Source organism: Apodemus sylvaticus, chromosome 7 (genome assembly GCF_947179515.1).
Source record: "Apodemus sylvaticus chromosome 7, mApoSyl1.1, whole genome shotgun sequence".
NCBI classification, from domain to species: domain Eukaryota; kingdom Metazoa; phylum Chordata; class Mammalia; order Rodentia; family Muridae; genus Apodemus; species Apodemus sylvaticus.
The window spans coordinates 58,627,780-58,648,722 of NC_067478.1; the positions used below are offsets into that span (position 1 = coordinate 58,627,780).

Consider the following 20,943-nt stretch of genomic DNA (forward strand, 5'->3'; position numbering starts at 1 on the left):
CACAGAACTTTCATTTCCTTTAGCAGGTATTTGAAATTAATGGGATATACATAGCTATTTCTGCCCCGTTGAGTACCCATATCCTTGTGTAATTTAGATCGAGGGGTAATTCTGCCAGCCTGTTTCAGTTGGGAGTGTTAGACAACACTGGTTCTTCCTTTAGACTCAAGATTGGAAATGTCAGGTTTGGGTGAAGGGGGAGCAGTTGGTATTTCCCAGTAGAAGAGACTTGAACTAAAACATTGAAGCCTGATCTCAAGTCGTTCTGCTGGCACTGGGCCATTTTCTGTGTTGTTTTTTATCTCTCCTTTTCAGGGCTTTGCACATAGATCATACCTCTAAGCAATGGCTCCCTACCATTTCTGTCTTGATCACTACCTAATCTTTTCCCCAGGGTAATATTCTGATCTTTTGTCTTTTTCTCTCACTGTTCACAAATTGGGATACTCCTTATTTTTCTTTTGAAATCTTGTGCACATCACACCGTCATTTGACAAATAGTTTCTGAGTCTGACTGTATTGTGCTGGGAGTCACACAAATCACGTCGTTTGAATTATGACTCTGCTGGGAAATCTGTTTCAGGAAGACCACATATAGCACACGTTCGATTCTCAATCATCTTGTAACCCTGAACGACCGAAGGCTCCATTTACCAGACCATTCCAATCCAAACTCCCAGGTAGACGTTTCCGGAAGAGGAAGTAAGGTCAGAAGTAGCATTTCCTGGATGTTTTCTGGAGCCCACTTCTACCCAACCCAGAACAAACGTCTAAAGATATTTGTCCTTAGGTGAAGGCTTCCCGCCTCCTACTAAGATAACCCTTTCCAGTAGGAGGAAAAAATATTTTGTTTAATCTCAGGGACTGGGATTTGAAAATAAGACTGTCGGCAAGGAAACAACAAAGCTCGGCGTCCTCGCAGGTTGCTATGACAAGCAAAAACACGCCAGCCAATCAACGTGCAGATAGGCCTTCCAGTCTAGCCAATGGGTTGAACGCGCCCTGCGTGCGTCCACCCAATGGTGCGTGAGCGGCGCGGTATTTGAATCGCGGACCGGGGCGGTGGACGCGGAGCGGCGAGGCTCTGAGCCTCTCAACGGTGTCGCAGACCGGAGTGGCTGTGCCTCGTCCGCACTTGCCAGAGCGGCCCTCATGGCGCTGCTCCGACGCCCGACGGTGAGTGCGCCGGAGCTGAGGTGCCCTGCCCTGCCGGGTGGCCCGGGAGGAGACTGTAGGCGAGGCCCCGGCAGAGCCAGAGCCGTCCAGAGGCCTGGTCTGGGTCTCATTCCTGTCAACCGCTCAGGACTGCGCTGCGCTGGGGATATGGACTGGGAGGAATCGGGAAGCCGCCCAGTACCATTTCTCTGCTTGTCACATTTTTTCAGTTTGCTTTGTGTGAGCTTCCCATTCGTGTCTCCACACTGCCTTCCTGGCCAAGTTCATTAAAGTGTGGGTTGCCGGCTTAAAAAACAAAACAGAAATAACAAAATGAAAACAAAAACCCACCCAAGTGTAATAAGAAAAGTACAAAACTTGGATCCCAGGATTGCAGACAGTGGGGCAAAAGGCCAAATTCACGTAATTATTTTTTTGAGAATGAAAGTATTTTAGGCTTTAATTGTACTTGGGTCTACGTTTTAGTTGAAAACAGCTGGCCGCCATTGTCCTGGCTAGTTAGTTAAAAGCTGCCAATTCCTCTTCCGCGTGAATTCAAGGGCACTCCTCATTACCGCGCTTTAACTCAGAAGACATTGAACTTTCAAACACATTTCGAATTTAGCAGTGGGGTTGTAGCAATAAAGACTGAACAGCTTAGCTTTGGGGGTCAGAATCCTAAACACTGATGAGCATACAGTCAGGGTTCCTGTCTTGTAGATCTAACTGCCACTAACAAGTAACAAATTCTAATTCTTTCAAGTTATTTAATAGTTAAAGTCTTCTATAGGGATGGGGTACAGTTTTATCTGCACTATCTTAACAGGTCATCTTAAAAAAACAACAAAAAACCAAAAAAAGAAACAAAAAATCTTTTGGAAGCTGTTTTTTGTTTTTGTTTTTTCTTTAAGGATTAGGGACCCCCTAACTCTCAGGAAGTTAAGTATTTTTCCTCATGAAATATTTGTTATTGTACCACACAGTAAACTTTGAAGTATAAGTAGTAAGTCTTACTTCTTAACTATATTCAAGATAAAAGCAATTAAGATCAAATAACACTATTTTTTTCTTTTTCACACAAGTCTGACTCTCCCAATATTTGAGAGGTAAAATTATTTTACCCATCCTATTGTCATTGAAACCTTAATGAGAGTCTACACTATAAAAGGCTGTGTTTCTGAAGGTCTTTCCTTTTCCTTACTTGGCATTATAATACAAGCTAGTGTTAAGTCTGAAACATGGAGTTTTTTTAAACAGCTGAACTATCATTAACTATTGGTATTAAAGCTCTTTATCATTACAGATATACTGTGTGAATGGAAGTTTCTAACAGACTTAACCAACAAGAATCACTTAACAACAGACACAGGTTACTTATAATCATTTAGGTGGGAGACTTTGCTGTGTCTTAAAAAGCTGCCTGACTATGCAAAACAATTTATAAGATCAGTAAAAAGATCTTTGTTTTATAGGAAAGCAGGTGGGTGGTTTGCCTAATTGAGAATGGTATTTCAAATAGCATTTTTAGATTTCCTAAAATGTACTTTTTTCCTTAAAAATAATTAAAATTTAAAGACAAAAACCAAAACACAACTCTGTAAGTTTGAGGCCAGCCTTGTCTACAGAGCAAGATCCAGGACAGCCAGGGCTACAGAGAAACCCTGAATATGAGACATCAGAAAACAAAACAGATTAAGCTTTGATTTGAAGGGCATAAATAAAGTGCATCCTGAGTGTGCAGCGCATTCACGGGCCAGAAGGGTCTGTCAGACCCCCTGCAATGGAGCTGCAGTTTGTAAGCTGTGTGGACACTGGGAAGTGAAACCTGTCCACAGCAGGAGAAGCCAGTGCTCTTAACTGCATCTCCAGTTCCACCTTCCCCTTTTTAAAAAGATTTCAACATATTCACCTTTACCAGGTAGTTCTGAATTTGAGATTTTGACATTATGTATGTAGGTATTTTCCATTTTCTCTGTATTTAATGGCTTTTTTTTATATTTGCTTGTTGGTTGTGGTTTTTTTGTTTGTTTTGTTTTAAGGTGTCCAGTGATTTGAAGAATATTGACACAGGAGTTAATCCTAAAGCAAAGAGCCATGTGACGATCCGGCGGGCAGTTTTAGAAGAAATCGGAAATAAAGTCAGAACCAGAACCGCACAAGTGGCTAAGGTAACAAGGGCAAGGTGATATGTGCGGAGGGCCACGCCGTGCAGGGGCTGCACTGGGCACCCTTCCCTGCTCACCAGACATCCTCCCTATAGAAACCTCAGACCACCAAAGTACCAGTTCAGCCTACCAAAGCAACAAATGTCAACAGACAGCCGAAACCTACAGCTTCTGTGAAACCAGTGCAGATGGAAGCGCTGGCTCCAAAGGTAAGCACCCTGGACTTACAGCATGCCTTTAAATCCTTCGATTTTAGCTTTATGTATATGGGTATTTTGCCTGCATGTATGTTTAGGAACTGTGTTTGAGTTTGGGGTCCTAAAGGGGGGGAAAGGTGTCAGATCTGAAGTTACAGATGGTTGCAAGCTGACACATGGATGCCAGGAACCAACCTGGCTCCTCTTTATGAAGAGCAGCTAGTGCTCTTACCCATCGAGTCAGCTCCCCAGCCCCCCAAGCAGACCCCAGCTTGGTGATGCCTCAATGCTACATTAATGGTGGTCTCTGTGACTGAGTAGCTCAGCTGGAGTTAAAAGTCCCGAGCTAAGGGACTAAGCTAAGGTGGCTTACCCATTTCCCATCGGTTCAATCATATACATGATCTCATACATAATTACTATGAGATAGTTATTTCTAGGTGCCAAGATATAGTAATAAGCATCCCCCATCTTTCTCTGTCTCTCCCTCCCCCACCTCCCTCTCTCTGTGTACACATTTGAAGGTCAAGAGGAAAACTTTCCAGAATTGTTTTTCTCCTTGGCGGTGGCAGCAAGTGTCTTCAGTCACTGAACCACCTCACAGGGCCATTCGCCCCACTCCCCCAACACACCCTTTCAGGCTGACCTCAGACTTAGAGCAGTCTCCCTGCCTCAGCCTCCCAAGTGCTGGTATTATAGGCATGTGTCACCATCATGCCTGGCCAGTGAATATTTCATATTTCACAGAAATAATCTGAAACAGGAGATCCACTCATACATTTAATGAGATACTGTGCACCCATAAATATGAATTAGTACAGCATTTAAAGATGTCAAAATGTTTAGAACATTAAGTAACAAAATCAGATCATAACACTTATATACTGTGTAAAGTCAAATTTGCTCTTAAACGGCTGCATTTATACAAAATATTAATCATAATTTTATTTTTAAATATTGACTTTTTGTTGTTGTTTTTTGGATTTTGTTTTTTTCGAGACAGGATTTCTCTGTATAGCCCTGGCTACCTTGGAACAAACTTTGTAGACCAGGCTGGCCCTGAACTCAGAAATCCGCCTGCCTCTGCCTCCCAGAGTGCTGGGATTACAGGTGTGCGCCACCACCGCCTGGCTAAATATTGACTTTCATTTAAAAATTTCAGGCTTGCTGGGCGATGATGGTGTACAACTTTAATCCCAGCACTTGGGAGGCAGAATCAGGTGGATCACTGAGTGTTGCTGCCCCTGAGTATCAAAGGCTGTGTTCCTAAAGCCAATCACAGTAAAGGCTTGAGCCACTGCATGCTCTGAATAATCGCTTGTACTCTGACAAGTTCACCTGTGGGGAGTCAGAACAGTTCTTCCTGGATCCTCTCCCTGCTGCACTTTTCTACCCTAAGTATTGCGGATTGCTGAGCATGGTGGTCTGGCCAGGACAGCCTGATGCTACATAGCAGACACCGTGAAGAGAAAGAACACTCAACAAGTCAGCACGGGAGCCACTGCCACAGCCTGAGCTACTGCTTGTATCCTCTGACACTGCTGTCTAGAGCTCAGCAGCCTTACCCCACCCAGCTCTCCACATCCTCAGCTTCTGATTGGACTTTTCAGTTGTCCCTGACAACCAATAGGCGTCTTCCTTAGTCTAGTGTGCTGGTTTTAATTTGCATACTACTATCATCATTTTTTTTTTTTTTGTCTAGAATTTTTGCTTGGTAGACTAGGTTTGTATAGAACTCCGAGATCTACCTGCCTCTCCTCCTGAGTGCACCACCATGCCTGGCTTAAGATTGCTTTTAATAATTCTTTTGTTTTTTTTTTTAAGATTTATTTATTTATTATATGTAAGTACACTGTAGCTGTCTTCAGATGCCCCAGAAGAGGGCATCAGATCTCATTACAGATGTGCCTGAGAGCCACCATGTGGTTGCTGGGATAGTTGTAGGGCAGAAGGAGCCTGGAATTCTTCCCCTTTGTTAACAGTTGGCTGAAGTGCTGAGTCAGTAGGGTGTAGGGTCAGTGCTGGGGTGGTGATAGAAGGGCAGGAGTTTAGAAAAGCAAGTGGCTTTAGCTCTTGGAGCCAAAGTGCTTTAGTTTCAGGAACTGTCAGTGCTCAGCTAAAGAGAGGAAGCTTTCCAGTGTGGTATGGCCTTGGCTAACAGCACTCCACTGTGACCTCTGTGCCATAGCAGACCTCTGATGGCTCCTACCTTGCCCATCTCTCTGTACTGTCAGCCTCCAAGTCACAGGAGTGAGGTGACACAGCGTCTGTCATCCTCTTATTACACGGTCACCACTACAGTTTTGAGGCAGTCTCCCACCATGCAGCATAAGCTGGCCTTGAACTTCCTCTGTGCCCAGGCTGACCTAAGCACTGATCCTCATGGCGCACCACCCAGGTTCACTTAGTTAACCTCTGCAGCAGACACTGCACAGGGAGAGAGCACAGCGGGCCCACAGCACTTAGGGAATGTGCAAACAGTGACAGTTCACCTTCTCCCAGGACATAGCATCTCATGTATTCTAGTTCCCCCAGGTTTGTAAATTCCGAGAAAATGGCAGGCAGACCTGTTGGCCTTTGTTGGTCTGCACCTTTGTAGTATATGTCTTTAAGAGGCAGAGCATGTCTGTACAGCCTCTCCCCTCACTCTCCACCCCTCATTTTCTACCAAAAGACTAGAAAGTATTAATCTTCAACTTAACTAAAATTACCCTTGTGGTTTTATTTGACTTTTTTGTTATTTCTGAATCATGGTCTCACTTTAGCCCAGGCTAACCTAGAACTCTACACCTCAGGCTGGACTCTAGCTCATAGCTGTCCTTCTTCCTCAGCCGCCTCAGAGCTGAGATTGCAGGCCTGAGTCAGCACCCCAGCTTTTAAACCTACTGGGTTGCAGGAGCTGTGATCTTGGTTTGTGTTTTATTTTCTTAATATGTATTCTGTATGACCTAGAAATCCTGTTAGGATTTTGAAACAGACCACTTATTCACTTTCAAATAATGGTTTATTTATACTTCACTATGAAATCTTTATTTGAGCTGTACAACTCTGTAATGTGTGCGAGTTTTACAACTAGCCACCCTGTCAGTGAAGGACATAAAATACTGGGCCATTCCCTGCTGAGTCTCGGCCTCCCCCTGCTTTGTTCTCAGACTGACTAAGCCCTCTGCTTCCTCCTTGCCAAGGTCTTAATTCAGAAGGAAGCTGTGGGATACGTACAACACGATTGCAGAGAGGTTGTAGCCAGGAGCTGCCAAGTCCAGTGTTCTCTTGCCTCAGTGGGTGCTCTCATTCGTTGCCGAGTGCCTACTGTGTGAGAGCTAGTATAAGTGTGAACGAAGCTAGCTGACTAAACCCACAGAAGCTTACCAGGAGACAGAAAACAAGCCGCCTGCCATAGAAACACTGTGGGATGCCAGGACAGGCTCTCCAGCCGTGTAGTAACTCAAGTCGTCTACTTCTAGGTACAGGATCCTCCTCCTGCCCCCGAGGATGTCTCAATGAAGGAAGAGAGCCTCTGCCAAGCTTTCTCTGATGCTTTGCTCTGCAAGATTGAGGACATAGATACCGAGGACAGGGAGAACCCTCAGCTCTGCAGTGACTACGTGAAGGACATCTATCAGTACCTCAGGCAGCTGGAGGTGGCTGGGCCTTTATGTTTGGATTACACAAGCATTGTGGACTTTAGCAGGGCTGTAGCAGGGACAGATGCCAACTTGTTAAACTTTTGAATTCCACCAACAGGTTTTGCAGTCCATCAATCCACACTTCTTAGATGGAAGAGATATCAATGGCCGTATGCGCGCCATCCTGGTGGACTGGCTGGTCCAAGTCCATTCCAAGTTTAGGCTTCTGCAGGAGACTCTGTACATGTGCATTGCCATCATGGACCGGTTCCTGCAGGTGAGTGCAGCTGCAGGGGTGAGGTGCTGGCCGCCCTGTGAGCGCTGTTGATGCTTCTCAATGGACAGCAGACCTGGGGCTCCTCTGAAGAAACAGCCTGGCAGCCAGACACTCTCTGTTGCTACAGTGGGAAGAGGGACAAAGGTGTCAGGCCTCTGATGTCACTGGCCAACTCTGAGCGTTACTGCTAGCCCAGGAGCAGAGACTCCAGGACACACATGCTCAGTGTCCTTTCCTGAAGTACTTAAGACCAGAATTTTTTTTTTTTAATTTGATTTGATTTGCACATAATGGAAGTATCTTGGGGGTAGACTCTGAGTCTAATCCTGAGGTCATGTTATGCATATATACCTTATACTACTAGCCTAAAGGTAGTTTAACACACTAATTTTAGTATGCTTTGACTATAGCTTATCAAATTTTTCATGCAGAGCTATCATGTCAACATTCAGAACATTTTGGATTTTGGAGCATTTGGGTTTAGGAGTTTTGGTTTATGAATGAGCACTCAATTGGCCCTGCATAGCCTCAGTCATTTTTTAGGGAAATCTACCATTGCATGGCACAGAGGTCCGCCAAAGTGGCTGGCATCGTAGCCCTGCCATGCCATTTTCATGGCGCTCTTCAGTGTCACCATCCCCTTATCTTAGAATGAGCGGAGTGAGAACCTCGGCTCCTCCTCAGTGTGACAATGAGTCACCATAGAGAAGAAACAGAGCAGGGACCCACGAGTGGGACGGACTGAGAATCTAGGGGACAGGAGGGGGGGTGTAGGGAGTGCTGCCTCTGAAATATTTATCAGCAGTGACTGCACAAGCTGTGAGTGGGTGGAAGCGGGGCTGCTGGCGGTAGAGCCCCTCAGCTTGGAACCTGAGGCAAACAACTAACTCTGCCCCAGCCCTGTGATGCCACAGGAACAGCCAGTGTGTCATCCACATCAGCACCCTTAGGATAGGACTGATCTGAAATTCAATGAAATAGGGTTAGGTCAACTACAATATGGTGACAGTTATCACTTACATTAATGGCTGTGAGATACTTCCAGATACTTAACCAATAGATTGTATCGCTCTTAGTACACGCACTGAGCAGGAAAACGGAGTAATATTTTGTGTAGATTTCCAGTAATGAAAGCAGAAGCAAGAAAAGCCAAGTCCCAGTTAGAGACATCATGAAACAACCCATTCTTTATTGGTGTAAGCTTGGGCGTGGGTGTACCATAGCACGCAGGCGGAGGTGAGGAGACAGCGGGGGAGTAGGCTCCCCCTCAGGGCAGCAGGCACCTAGCCACTGAGGTTCTCCCACTTCTCGCCTCATGCTAAGATGTGCGTGTGTGGCGCCTGTGGAGGTAAGAGGACAGCTTCTCAGGGTTGGTTCCCTCCTTCCACTGTGTGAGCTCAGGGCCAAGCCTGTGCTGCTGAGCTGTCTCACCAGCCCCAACTTAGGAACTTTAAAGCACACACAAACACTGTAGTGCATCCCCAACTCTGGAGCATTGATGAGTGTGAAGTGATGAGGTTCTTCAAGGTTGTTGATGGGCTGCGCTTGAGTTCTCACTTTTGCAGTGATCTGTATACAGACCACACTGAGTACAGGTTAAGACCACTGTGGACACTTGGGACCACTACCTAAAGCTCTGGAGTCAGGTCATCTGTTGTATAGATGACCTTTTCAGAATTTGGGGGAGGACCCGATGACATAGTGTGTTGGAATCCTATCACTGTGCCCAGCATGGTTACTGTGAGGTGACGACAACAGTGGTGGTCTCTGTGATGGCTCTTACTGCCAAATTCAGGTCTCCTGTGTCATGCAAGAGCCTGGCCGCTTCACACTGTCCACCCTGAGCCTCAGGTGAATCTGAGTCGGTGGTGACCGATGTGTTTGTTTTTCGTCAGGCTCAGCCGGTCTGCCGTAAGAAGCTGCAGCTGGTTGGGATCACAGCTCTGCTCCTGGCTTCCAAATATGAGGAGATGTTTTCTCCAAATATCGAAGACTTTGTTTATATCACAGATAATGCTTACACCAGTTCCCAAATCCGAGAAATGGAGACTCTGATTTTGAAAGAGTTGAAATTTGAGTTGGGCCGACCTTTGCCACTTCACTTCTTAAGGCGGGCCTCAAAAGCTGGCGAGGTGAGTGCCACCATCTCTGAGGAAGTTGATTGTGCTCAGTCTCAGCCCAAACTATAAGCCAGTGGTGTTCAACCTGTGAGTTGTAACCCCTTTTGGGGTCAAACAACCCTTTCACAGGAGTTGCATATTAGATATCCTGCATATCAGATATTTACAATTCATAACAGTAATGAAATTACAGTTATAAAATAGCAAAAATATACTGTTCTGGTTGGGGGTCACCACAACATGAGGAGCTGTATTTAAGTGTCGCAGCATTCGGAAGGTTGAGATCCAGGGCTCTTAAGAGAAAGCTTCTTTAGACAGGTTTGATAGTTAATTCCCGGGGTTCTTGAGAAGTGGGAGTTAAGTGGGTCAAGTTCAGAACACTCAGTGTGCTGCGTTCTCCTAGGTGGATGTTGAACAGCACACCTTAGCCAAGTACCTGATGGAGCTGACCCTCGTCGACTACGACATGGTGCATTACCATCCCTCTCAGGTCGCAGCCGCTGCCTCCTGCTTGTCTCAGAAGGTGCTGGGCCAAGGGAAATGGGTGAGTAGGAGAAGGAAGGTGGCGTTGGGAGGCCCTGTGGCATGAACTCGAGGCACGCACTTGTACTGAGCTATCCCCTCAGCCCACACAACTACTTCTCTACTCTGAATTTGCCGTGTATATGGCTGGACCCTATCAATCTGTCTGTGAGGCAGGTTCCACTATGAGGAGGGGGGGGAGGGAGAGGGAGGAGAGAGAAGAAAAAAATGAAGGTGTGGGTAAGAAAGAATTCTCCCACTGCTTTTTTAACTCTGTTGTAGTACTGGAGATTGAACTCAGGTCCTCACTATGCTGGGCTTGTGCTCTGCCACAGCTGGATTTCCAGCTGTGTGTGATTACTTTGATACAGAGTTTCTCTAAGATGCCCTGTTTGCCCTTGCCCAGTCGCTGGGACGTAGCATTCTGTGGCTCTGCATTCTGTGGCTCTTCCTTCTGTTTGTGTTTTAGAATTTAAAGCAGCAATATTACACAGGCTACATGGAGAGTGAGGTGCTGGAAGTCATGCAGCACATGGCCAAGAACGTTGTGAAAGTCAATGACAACCTCACCAAGTTCATCGTAAGTGCAGGGTCCTGATCCAGGGAAAGCCTTAGAGTCTGGGCTGTGTGCAAGTGCTGTTCTAGCGAGCACGGGGCGGAGCAGAGTCTCTAAGGAATGGGATGGACTCACTGGTTTACCTTGGCGAGCTAAGGTCAGTGTGTGGTCACCCAGCCATGGTTTCCCCACACTAGCATTAGCATCTTGCACAGGGCACATGCACCAGTTTGTGTGTCACACACTCCGCCAGCATCCTCATTGGGCACCCAGCAAGGCTGGTTCCCATGGGTCTGGGCAGAGAGCCCCCTCTAGTGGCCTCAAATTCAGCAGCTCTTAGCCTTTTGAGAGGTTCCTAGTGAACAAACATGGAGAAGGACCTGGGGGGCCGGGCAGGATGGAATGTGTTATGCCTGTGGGGCACAACTATCAGAATACCCCTAAGGGTCCAGTGACAAAGGACAAAGCACTTGTGTCCCCACTGCATGATCTGTCTGCTGACTCATAGTTCTGGTGTCACTGTGAACCGTGGAGACACCGTAGCTGGGATTTGGAAAGCTGCACACTTTTATTGTCATTTTTAAAAAACATATGGTATAGGTGGTTGTAGGCCACTGGATGTGGGTGCTGAGAATCGAACACAAGTCCTCTGGAAAAGCTACCCACCAGGGCTCTCCATCTCCCCAGCCCCTTATTTCTAGTTTGTGCTGCCCTCCCCAGTAGCACTTACCAATGACAGAGCCCTCACTGCTCTGAGAGTGCCTGTTTCTCAGACCTTGAAACTATATTTCCCCTACTGATATGAGCCAAAGGGTTGGAGGACAGCCTGGTGCAGGTGTTGAGGGAGACACCCAGGATTGCGCGTCATCAGACTGAAATGGCGGTCACAGCCCTTACACTGTGGGGTAGCCTAGGTGTGCTGGGACATACTTAACCACAGCTGGCTTCCGCAGGCTGTCAAGAACAAGTATGCCAGCAGCAGACTCCTGAAGATCAGCACGATCCCTCAGCTGAACTCCAAAACCATCAAAGACCTGGCCTCCCCGCTGATGGGCAGGCCCTAAGCAGCCGGGCTTCCATCCTGCGCTGCTCAGATTTTGTATATATTCTATTCTAGTTTACATCACAAAATCTCTTAATTTTCTAATTGTGTATTGATGAAAAATAAAGCTAATGATTTTCTTACAGCATTCCATGTATATTTGTATACTCTATACTGAAGAAATGTAGAATGGCCTACCATAACTGTACTCTGTATTGAAGAAAAATAAAGCTATCGATTTACTTAAGTTTTCTGTATTTGTATAGTCTACACTGAAGAACTGTAGTGTGATGTGCCCACGCTTTGGCGTTGGCTGGACATAAGTGGCCAGCTTTACATCCAGGCGAATCTCAGCTAGTGGTCCATGCATTCCTTTTAGTCTTTAAACTTTATAAGGTCATAGGTGAGTGTCAGCATTCAAGACCAAGCCAATAGAAATATCTGCTTTTACCAAAGCCTAACACAAGATAATCCCTGGCTAAACTTAGAGTAGACACCTGTATCCACAATCATCTGCTTGTGTGCCTCTAAGTGGAGACAGTCCCCCCCCCCCCACACTCCTCCAAAAACTTAGTACTCTTTTTCTTTAGACTCTAACAAGAGGACTCTAAATGTAGGTGAATAAATTCTTGCATGTAAATGTCTCAAAGGATATTGGGGCCATGCCTCCTGACAAAGACTTGTGGAGTATGTGAGGTTCTAATTCTGCTTGACAAGGCAGCTGAGTTCAGAGGACTCTTGAAGTGTGAGACTCCAAGCAGAGCCAGGGCCAGCTCTTTTCTTTCATTCTCTATGTGCACATCCAGCTTATCAAAGGAGCAGTTAGTACTCTCTAGGTCTGTTCCCGGGAAAGGCTGGAACCTAGTAGTGCCCACTGTTCAGTCTCCTGCATCTCCTGTTTATTCCTTCAGTCTTCCTTAGGGCCACACTGCCACTTGTCCCCGGCCATAGGGAACTTGGTTAACGTTGCCAGTCCTTAAAACACGTGGTCCCCCCCCCCCCGCCCCCAGAGCCACTTTCTTGTGAACCACAGCAGCCCTACAAGATGCCAGAAGCCCCATTTACCACGTTAACTGAAGGCTTGTAGGTGTGAGGGCTACTGCTCTGCTAGAGCCTCACATGATCCCATAATCCAAGGCTAAAGCATTCCCAGTAGTCAGGAGCTTTACCCCAGGTTCACAGAGTTGGAGGCAGGGAGATTCAGAAAAAACAGTCAGTGGTCTACTAGGCTAAGGTTCATCATGATAGCTTCTAAGAAGTTTAAAATTGGGATTCTGCCCATTCTGGGATCTATCTACCTACCAATTTAAATATTCTCCTAGTGTTAGTCATTTGCAGAAACACCCGAGAAGCAATGCTAATTACTAATGACAACTGGCAAGCAGGGTTGGCCCGCCCTCATGCTCGCCTCTGGTGCCCATCACATTTTATCTGGATGAGCAAGCTGAAGGCCTTTTGGGGAGCTTCACACCTGTGATGGGGCCCTGAGTCCAGTGTCACCAACAAAAACAGGTTTACTTACAGTTCATGGGTCCTTTAAGACTGGCCAGCATGGTTTCAGACACTCAGTGGGCCTGTATTCATGCCAAGGCTACTTGGCAACTGTTCTACCTGCTTTTCAACAGAAACTGGCTAATCTTATTTTCCTTCTCTATTACATTGTACTATATAGCCATGAGGTCAAGGCTTCAAGGTTGTGCAAGTAACAACTGTAACATAGGAAGCAGTCATAGGTTGGATCTCAATGGGGAGAGGTCTAGAGTCATCCATGGTGTCAGGTGATATATTTGGGAGGAAAAGTTATAGTCCCAGAGATTGAATACCTCCAAGGACACTTGTCAACTACGATAATAGTAACCTCTGACCTCAGGAGATGCCTCTGGTTATGGGGAACCAGGCGAGGGGCAGACTAAAGGGCGGTAGGTGAGATCTGAGGTAGAAAGGCAGGAGGAGGAGCAATGCTACACACTTTAACTATGGGAAGGCAGAGCCAGATGGTGGTGGCACACATATTTAATCCCAGCACTCAGGAGGCAGAAGCAGATGGCCAAGTTCAGAGCCAGGCTCAGAGCAAGTTCCAGGACAGCCAGGGCTACACAGAGAAACTATGGGAAGCCAGAACCTAGAATGAGAATCCCCCCAGGTGCTGAGAGCATGACTTGGGAGTCCCAGCTATTAACTGCTTCCTGTTCAACCCTACAGCAGTTGAGCGACTTGCCACCTAATGTGCTCCCCTGATGACTGGGGACTGACTGAATGCCTATATTGTTAACACCTGCCAGCCGCAGGCACCATGGGACTGCTGCAGCCTCTTAAGCTTCACCCAGCAAGGAACCTGTGTATATCTCAGCCCATACCATTATCCACTCCCAGTTTCAGACACTTTATGCGTTGTTGGTTTATTAAGTAGTTACAGACTCAGAGACCACCTTCTTATCCTCCAGCGTATACATAGGCCAGGCCTATGTCTGGAAAATATTGGATGTTCCTTTCTTAAGGTCCATGCATTGGATAGATCCCTAATAGCTAAGGACACACTCAAGGGGAGGCTTAGCTGATGACTGTCTACAAGACAAAATTATATGTTGGAACATTTTCCGGAACATGTCTCACTCTCTAGAGCATCCTCACTCAGAACATCTTTTCAACCCAGATTATGGTACCTGCATCCTCTCTTATCAGTGGCTGTGGAAGGAGGTGGAGCCTGTTTGTAATATTCTAGGTGATTCTTCATTACCCTCTGATCTTCCTGAATTCTTGATCCTATCCTGCCCATCTGTGTAGGATCCACCATTCAGAAGTAAACATTCCCTTGACCCCTTTTCTCTAACTTGTCATCTGTGAGCACTGGAGATAAGTACTCACATGACTCAGTGCAATCGAGATAATACGGAATGCTCTTTATCCTTAGCCTGTTCATCTCGAGGCAACTGGAAAGTGGAAACAAAAGCAATCAGCAAAGGGGGAAGAGGAGACAGACTTGGGGATGATGGGCAGGAAGAGTGGGCTTTAAGACCCAGCAGAGCCCTCATCGCCAGCCTCTCTCCTCATCAAGTGAATCCTTCATCTCTGGATGTTACCCGCACCTGGAAAATTGATACTGAGGTGGATAGTCCTCTCTCATTTTCTCATGGATTGACTGGGGATGGACACCACACAGCCTTCATGAGTGCCTAGGCAACAGCCCCTTGGCCAGCACAGAGAGAACTGCAGGCTCAGGGGCACCTAAGCTGGAGATGTGTGGAGGGAGCATTTTCAGGGTCAGAGGTCATCTGCCCACAGGCCAGCTAAAGGAGACCTTGCTCCCACCACCCAGCCCTTCCCTTCCCTTCACATAACAGTGATGACATCTGAGACACAGTATTCATACCTCTCTTGAGAGTCCCAGGGGAGAACAAGGACAAACTTTCAGTAGTCCACGTAGGTTCCAGACAAACAGCTAAAGCCCTTCAGGGGTGCCAGTGTGGAGAGACAGGACTTACCCTCCTAGCCACCTCCATTTGAATTTCAGGCACTTCCTATCAAACTCACAGCAAGCTTGGTATCACGTCTTTCCTGCATCTGAAAATTTAAGATTACTGAATGGCTCCAGGAAACAAAGTCGAGCAAGGTCTTTTGAGTCTTCACTTCCTCCAGACAATCAAACTCCAGTTGCTTACTCTTTCTTGGCCATTCATGGCTCAAGAGCCAGGTGTCAGGCTAGGAAAGCATCAGGGAGAGGCGTGGCTCCAGGTGTATTGAGTGTAGAGTCTGCTCTTCCCCCTGCCTCCCTAGGAAGATGGTCAGGTCTTTGGGGTTGGGTTTGCTTTCTCTCTTGGCTTAGAAGTGGCAGCCTAAGTCTCCGCCTTGGTTCTCAGGGGAGAAATCTTCTAACTGTAAAGCCTCAAAGCACCCCAACCTCTTACTCCCAGTGGAGGTGGGGGGTAACTAGGGTGTCCTCTCCATTGGGAGAGACCCTCGGAATGCTGGTTGGGTCACAGCCACTTCCCAGGTCTTCTCCAAGATTTTCAATCAGGCTGATGACCTAGAGTAGAGATCCTCTCAAATTCTGGACAAGAGAATCCCAAGAAATGTAACAGGGTCGCTGGTGGCTCTCTACGGTTTGCTGGACCCATTTCCTGGCACGGACAGAAGAAAGGAATGGTGGGAAGGCAAGACCACGCAGCAGATAAAGGGGGATGCAAAAGCTTTTCCCGGAGTGGCAGCCCCACCCCTCCCCCTCATTGGTCCTGTTTACACATCCTGCCCCACACCAACCACCAATGCCTGCCCGCGGTTTCTTCCCACAAGGCCACACACATGCAGACAACTTAAAATGAGTGGATAACTGTGAGTAATCTCACCTGATCGCCCATCATTGCACAGAAACAGCTGGCTCACCGGGTGAGGCCTACCACCACAGGGACTCGTGATGGGTGAGACTAGAACGAGCAGCCAAGTTGGGGTGACCACCGAATGCAAACATGCAAGGGGCTTTTGACAGACATTCTGTTGTGGTACAACTGGGATGGCTTTTCCCCGTGTGCCGTTTTACACACTCCCATCATGTCTGTCATCCTCCATTGCTGAGGATGGAACACCAGGCCTAGAATGTTCCGCAAGAGTGCTCTACCACTGGACTACACCCCACTCCCTCTAAGATGCATCCCCTCCCCCACAGGGGCATGATCTGTTCCAACCACTGATGGAAAACTTAGAAACCTAGCCTCTCTTTTTATGAATGAGCTCTTACCTGCAAGTATATACGGGAACCATGTATGTGCCTGGAGCCCTTGAAGGTTGGGAGAGGGCACTGGAGCCCCTGGGATTGGAGTTACAGACAGTCATGAGTTGCCAAGAAGGTGAGGGAACCAAATGTCCTCTGGAGGAACAGTCAGTGCTCTTAAGTGCTGAACTTCACAGTGTCTCTTAACAGTGACTGCTTCCAAACAACTTAATGTGAGAAGACAGTAACTGTTTTGAGGAAAAGGCTCAAAGCCATTAAATGTTCTAATTTTTTCAGAATCCACCAGTGCTCTGAGCTTCACAGTAACCGTTCACTCGGTGTGGTTGCTTGGATGAAAATGGCCTCCATAGGCTCTGAGGTTATTTGTGAGGTTATTTGAAAGGATTAGGAAGGAAACCTGATAAAGCAGGTTTGGCCTTATCAGAGGAAGTATGTCACTGGGGGAGGGGGTGTGGGAGGGAGGGGGAGGGGGAGAGGGGGGGGGAAGCTGAGGTTTCAGAAGCTCAAGCCAGGCCCCAGCAGCTCACTCTCTCTTCCTGCTGGTCCAGAGATGCAGATGTACAACTCTTGCCTCCTTCTCCAGCACCATGTCTGCTTCTGTGCCACCATGCCTCCCACCATGGTGACAATGGACTAAACCTCTGAACCTGTAAGCCAGACCCAGTTAAATGCTGTGGTCATGGTGTCTCTTCACAGCAGTAGAAACTTTAAGACACTCAGCACTGCCTCACTGAGCGTACGGTGAAAGCTGCCATCCCACAGTCTGGTCTCCTGTGATCTGCTGTGTTGAAAATGGCAAGAACAAGAGGAAGACCTGCTTCCGGTGATGGCTGGCTTCTCCCTTTCTTGAGAAGGTCAGGGCTGCCTGATGAAGATCCTATACGTCTCAAACATTTTTTTTTGTTTTTTTTTGTTGTTGTTGTTTTTGTGTGTGTGGCATTAAACATCTTTATGGTTTGAAATCCTATTACAGAGTTGTATAAATAGCCCTTGTGGAGTTAGCGGAAGCTGGTTCCCATGGCAGCCTTGGACCAGTTTCCTTCAGAATGAACAGTAAGGAAGTGTGGCCAAGGAACAGTGTGTTGCTAGCACCGCAAGTCTGCAACTTCTCAAGGATGCTTGAGCTGAGCTTCTCTCCAAGAGATGACAGATTGTGTGTGCACATGCATTCATATTCATGTGGGAACCAGAGGATAACCTTGGCTGTCAGGAGAAGGTGGCTTGCGCACATGCATGCATGTGCGTGTGGAAGCCGAGGACAACCTTCGATATCATGAGAGGACAGTTTTTTTGTGAGCATATTCCAAAGATGGTTTATAATGTCCTTATGTATTCATCAGGGTTCTTGAGAAGAACAGAACTGATTGTGCATATGTGTGTGTGTGTCTCTCTGTGTGTGTGTGTCTCTCTCTCTCTGTGTGTGTGTGTGTAATTTACTGGAGCGGCTTAGAGGCTGTGATACAGCTAGTCCAACAATGGCTGTCAACCAATACAAAGTCCAAGAATCCAGGAGTTCAGCCCACAAGGCTGGTCTTCAGTATCCTCCTTCCGTGTCCTTTATAGAGACTGCCAGCAGAAGGTGTGGCCCAGATTAAACATAGGCCTTCCTACTTTAAATTATTTAATTACAAACAAAACAAATAAATCTCACAGATATACCAAGCCACTTCGGTTTTAGCTAATTCCAGATGTCAAATTGACCGCCAGGAATAGCCAACATACTTTGCTACATTTTTTTCTTAAACATTAAATGTCATGACTTGCGCTGGAGAGATGGCTCAGTAGTTAAGAGCACTGACTGCTCTTCCAGAAGTCCTGAGTTCAATTCCCAGCAGCCACATAGTAGCTCACAACCATCTGTAATGGGATCCGATGCCCTCTTCTGGTGTGTCTGAAGAGATTGACAGTGTACTTACACATAAATAAATAATTCTTTTAAATGCCCTGACTCAGGAGCTTCTAGGGTATCATGAAGGATTTTTAAGACTCTTATGCTGAATACTAAGCACGCAAAAGCTGAAGTGTTACATGTGAATAAGTAAATATATATATGTATGTGTGTGTGTGTGTATATATATATATGTTAAAAACCAAAATCATGCTATAATAAAAACCTTGGCATTCCGAAGTTAGAGGATTAGACATCTTGACCACAGTATGAAGGAACAGTTGCTCAAAGGTAGTGGCCTTGGTTTGACTCTAGTTGGTGGACTGATTATTTGATGCCACTGTTACCCATGCAGATAAGTTTTCCCTCACAGGGTTGGAAAAGATCAAGGCACCACTTAGTATAGCACACTCTCTGGTACAAAGGGGGTAGTTTATGAACTCATTCTGAAGCATTGCTTAGGTTCCTTTGGGTGGTTTGTTTGTTTATTTGTTTGTTTGTTTGCTTGTAGACAGGATCTCACAGGTCCCATGCTGGCTATGCTCCTGAGGATGAATTTGAACTCCTGATCCTTTGACTCATACTTCCCAAGTGCTGGGATTACAGGCACTCATCACCCTGTTGAGTTTATGTAGTTGCATGTCCCTTTTTAATAATTTAAAATCATTATTATTATTGTAAGTGATGTGTGTTTTGCCTACACACACAGTGGTATATCATGTGTAAGCCCAGTGTCTGTGGAGGCTGGAGGAGGGTTGCAGATACCTTGGATCTGGAGTCACAGGTGGCTGTAAGCCCCTGTGTGGGTTCTCAGAATGGAAGCAGGGTCTTCTGAACGAGCTTTTAACTGCCGAGCCATCTCTCCAGCCCCCCTCTTTAAATATTTGATTCTCCTGTTATATTTCAAGAACAGAGAACAAGGACAGAAACTTCTTAAAGCATAAACTGATATTAACTTTTCCTGCTCGCAAGCTGTGCATCCTAGATATTTGTGACAGTTATGGAAAATGGAGAGACAATAGTGGGTATAACCACGCCATCTGTTTTTTAGGGAGAGAAAAATCAGAACCCACAAAATGAAAGAACAAGGCATTGCACTGACTCCATTACATTTATTTAGGAGGTAAAGGAGGACGGCAGAGGGGTCACAGGAGAATTACCTACAGGGAGAGGGGAAGGGGGTCTGAGGGACTGTGCAGGAATGCAGTGACTGTTTCTCTAGGCAAAGAGGAGAGAGCGCGTCTGTAAGTACCTGGTGCGAGTCCTGTAATAAAACCTACCTTCATGAATGGGTACAGTGGATTACTACCTGCTGCATTCATACGTGTTTCTAGATTTTTCTATATACAGTATATGATCACTTTTTATAAATGTACAGCTTTGGGGGGGTGGCAGAGATCTTTCTTATAAGCATACCATTAAACATAAAAACCAACATGGGCCAGCCACATTACAAGCAAAGACCAAGAGAAAGCGAGACCATCAACTCAGCACCCAACTTCTTCCCCACCAGCAGTCTTAGTGGCCCTGGCTCCCACGGGCTCGGATGGGTGGCCTGCTCTTGGCAGAGACAGGTGAGTGCCTGTTCACACCAAGTCCAGCCTTCAGAGTGTGGGTCCTCCCCGAGGGAGGGTTAGCAGAGAGGAATGTATCAGGTAAGGAAGCGAGGAATGAGTAAAACGTGCTCTTCGACTAAAGGCACTTGTCATAGAGTCACCCACCGCCTGCTGTTCCCTGGGCCTGGTGAGTGAGCTGGAGGCTGTGGGCTAGACACCAAGCAGCCCCCACTACTGTCACCAGATTTAAATATAATAAATAAATCTTAGTGGGTGGTTGTTTTTGCGCTCCTGGGAACTAGACTACCTTTTAGGATCATTTTTGGAGTGACACTCCTTGTTCCTAACCCAAGCGTTTCTTTGTCTTCCATGGGGAAGGTGCCAGAATAGCTTCGGGCCTTGGAGTAGCAGTTGCTCACAGCGGGTCAGAAGGGGAGTCCCCAAAAAGTCCCCTCCCCAGTCCACGCCTGGAGCTCCTCTGCCTGCATGTCAGTTTCGGGGCGCCTCAGATCTTGGTGACGTAGTTGTTAGGAAACAGGCCCTGCTTGCCTCGTAGTCTACCCGTCCACCAGCCAGAAGGATCTGTGGAGGCAAAAATACAGGTGAGAAGGGACACACGCTTGTTCTCATGGGCTCGGGTGACTTTGATTCCATCCATTGTTTCTTCCCTCTGGGTTTTATCTTGTTAGGAAAAGGTTTCTTGTACAGAATGACCTGCTCCAGGGCTGAAGACAGAGCTCTGTTGATAAAGAGCATGGCTTAACCGGCATGAAGCCTTGGGTTTCCTTCCCTAGCACTGCAGAAGCCACTATGGTGGTACATGCTTGTAATCCCAGAATTCAGGAAGTACAAGGAGGAAGATCAAAAGGTTAAGGCCATTCTCAGCTACATAGCAGGCTTGAGGCTAGCCTGGGCTACATGAGACCCTATCTAAAAAAGAAAAAAAAGGCCAGGCAGTGGTGGCGCATGCCTTTAATCCCAGCACTTGGGAGGCAGAGGCAGGTGGATTTCTGAGTAGTGGTTCATGCCTTTAATACCAGAACTTGGGAGGCAGAGGCAGGTAGATCTTTGAGTTTGAGGCCAGCCTGGTCTACAGAGTGAGTTCAAGGACAG

At 46.7% G+C, this 20,943-nt stretch overlaps 2 protein-coding genes across 2 annotated transcripts in view; one reads left to right on the forward strand and one right to left on the reverse strand.

Annotated features, from left to right (window-relative positions):
• Positions 1-1,030: 1,030 nt before the first annotated feature.
• Positions 1,031-11,907, forward strand: Ccnb2 (cyclin B2). Its single transcript, XM_052187897.1, has 9 exons — positions 1,031-1,176; positions 3,195-3,323; positions 3,416-3,529; positions 6,982-7,158; positions 7,262-7,420; positions 9,316-9,552; positions 9,944-10,084; positions 10,532-10,642; positions 11,572-11,907. Exons 1-9 carry the CDS (start codon positions 1,153-1,155, stop codon positions 11,680-11,682), a joined length of 1,203 nt encoding a protein of 400 aa, XP_052043857.1. The 5' UTR covers positions 1,031-1,152; the 3' UTR covers positions 11,683-11,907.
• Positions 11,908-19,366: 7,459 nt separating this feature from the next.
• Myo1e (myosin IE) overlaps positions 19,367-20,943 on the reverse strand; it is a 191,690-nt gene continuing 190,113 nt past the window's right edge. The window contains exon 28 of the mRNA XM_052187898.1: positions 19,367-20,412. Coding sequence (XP_052043858.1) covers positions 20,336-20,412 — 77 coding nt within the window. The 3' untranslated portion in view covers positions 19,367-20,335. The remainder of the gene's footprint in view (positions 20,413-20,943) is intronic.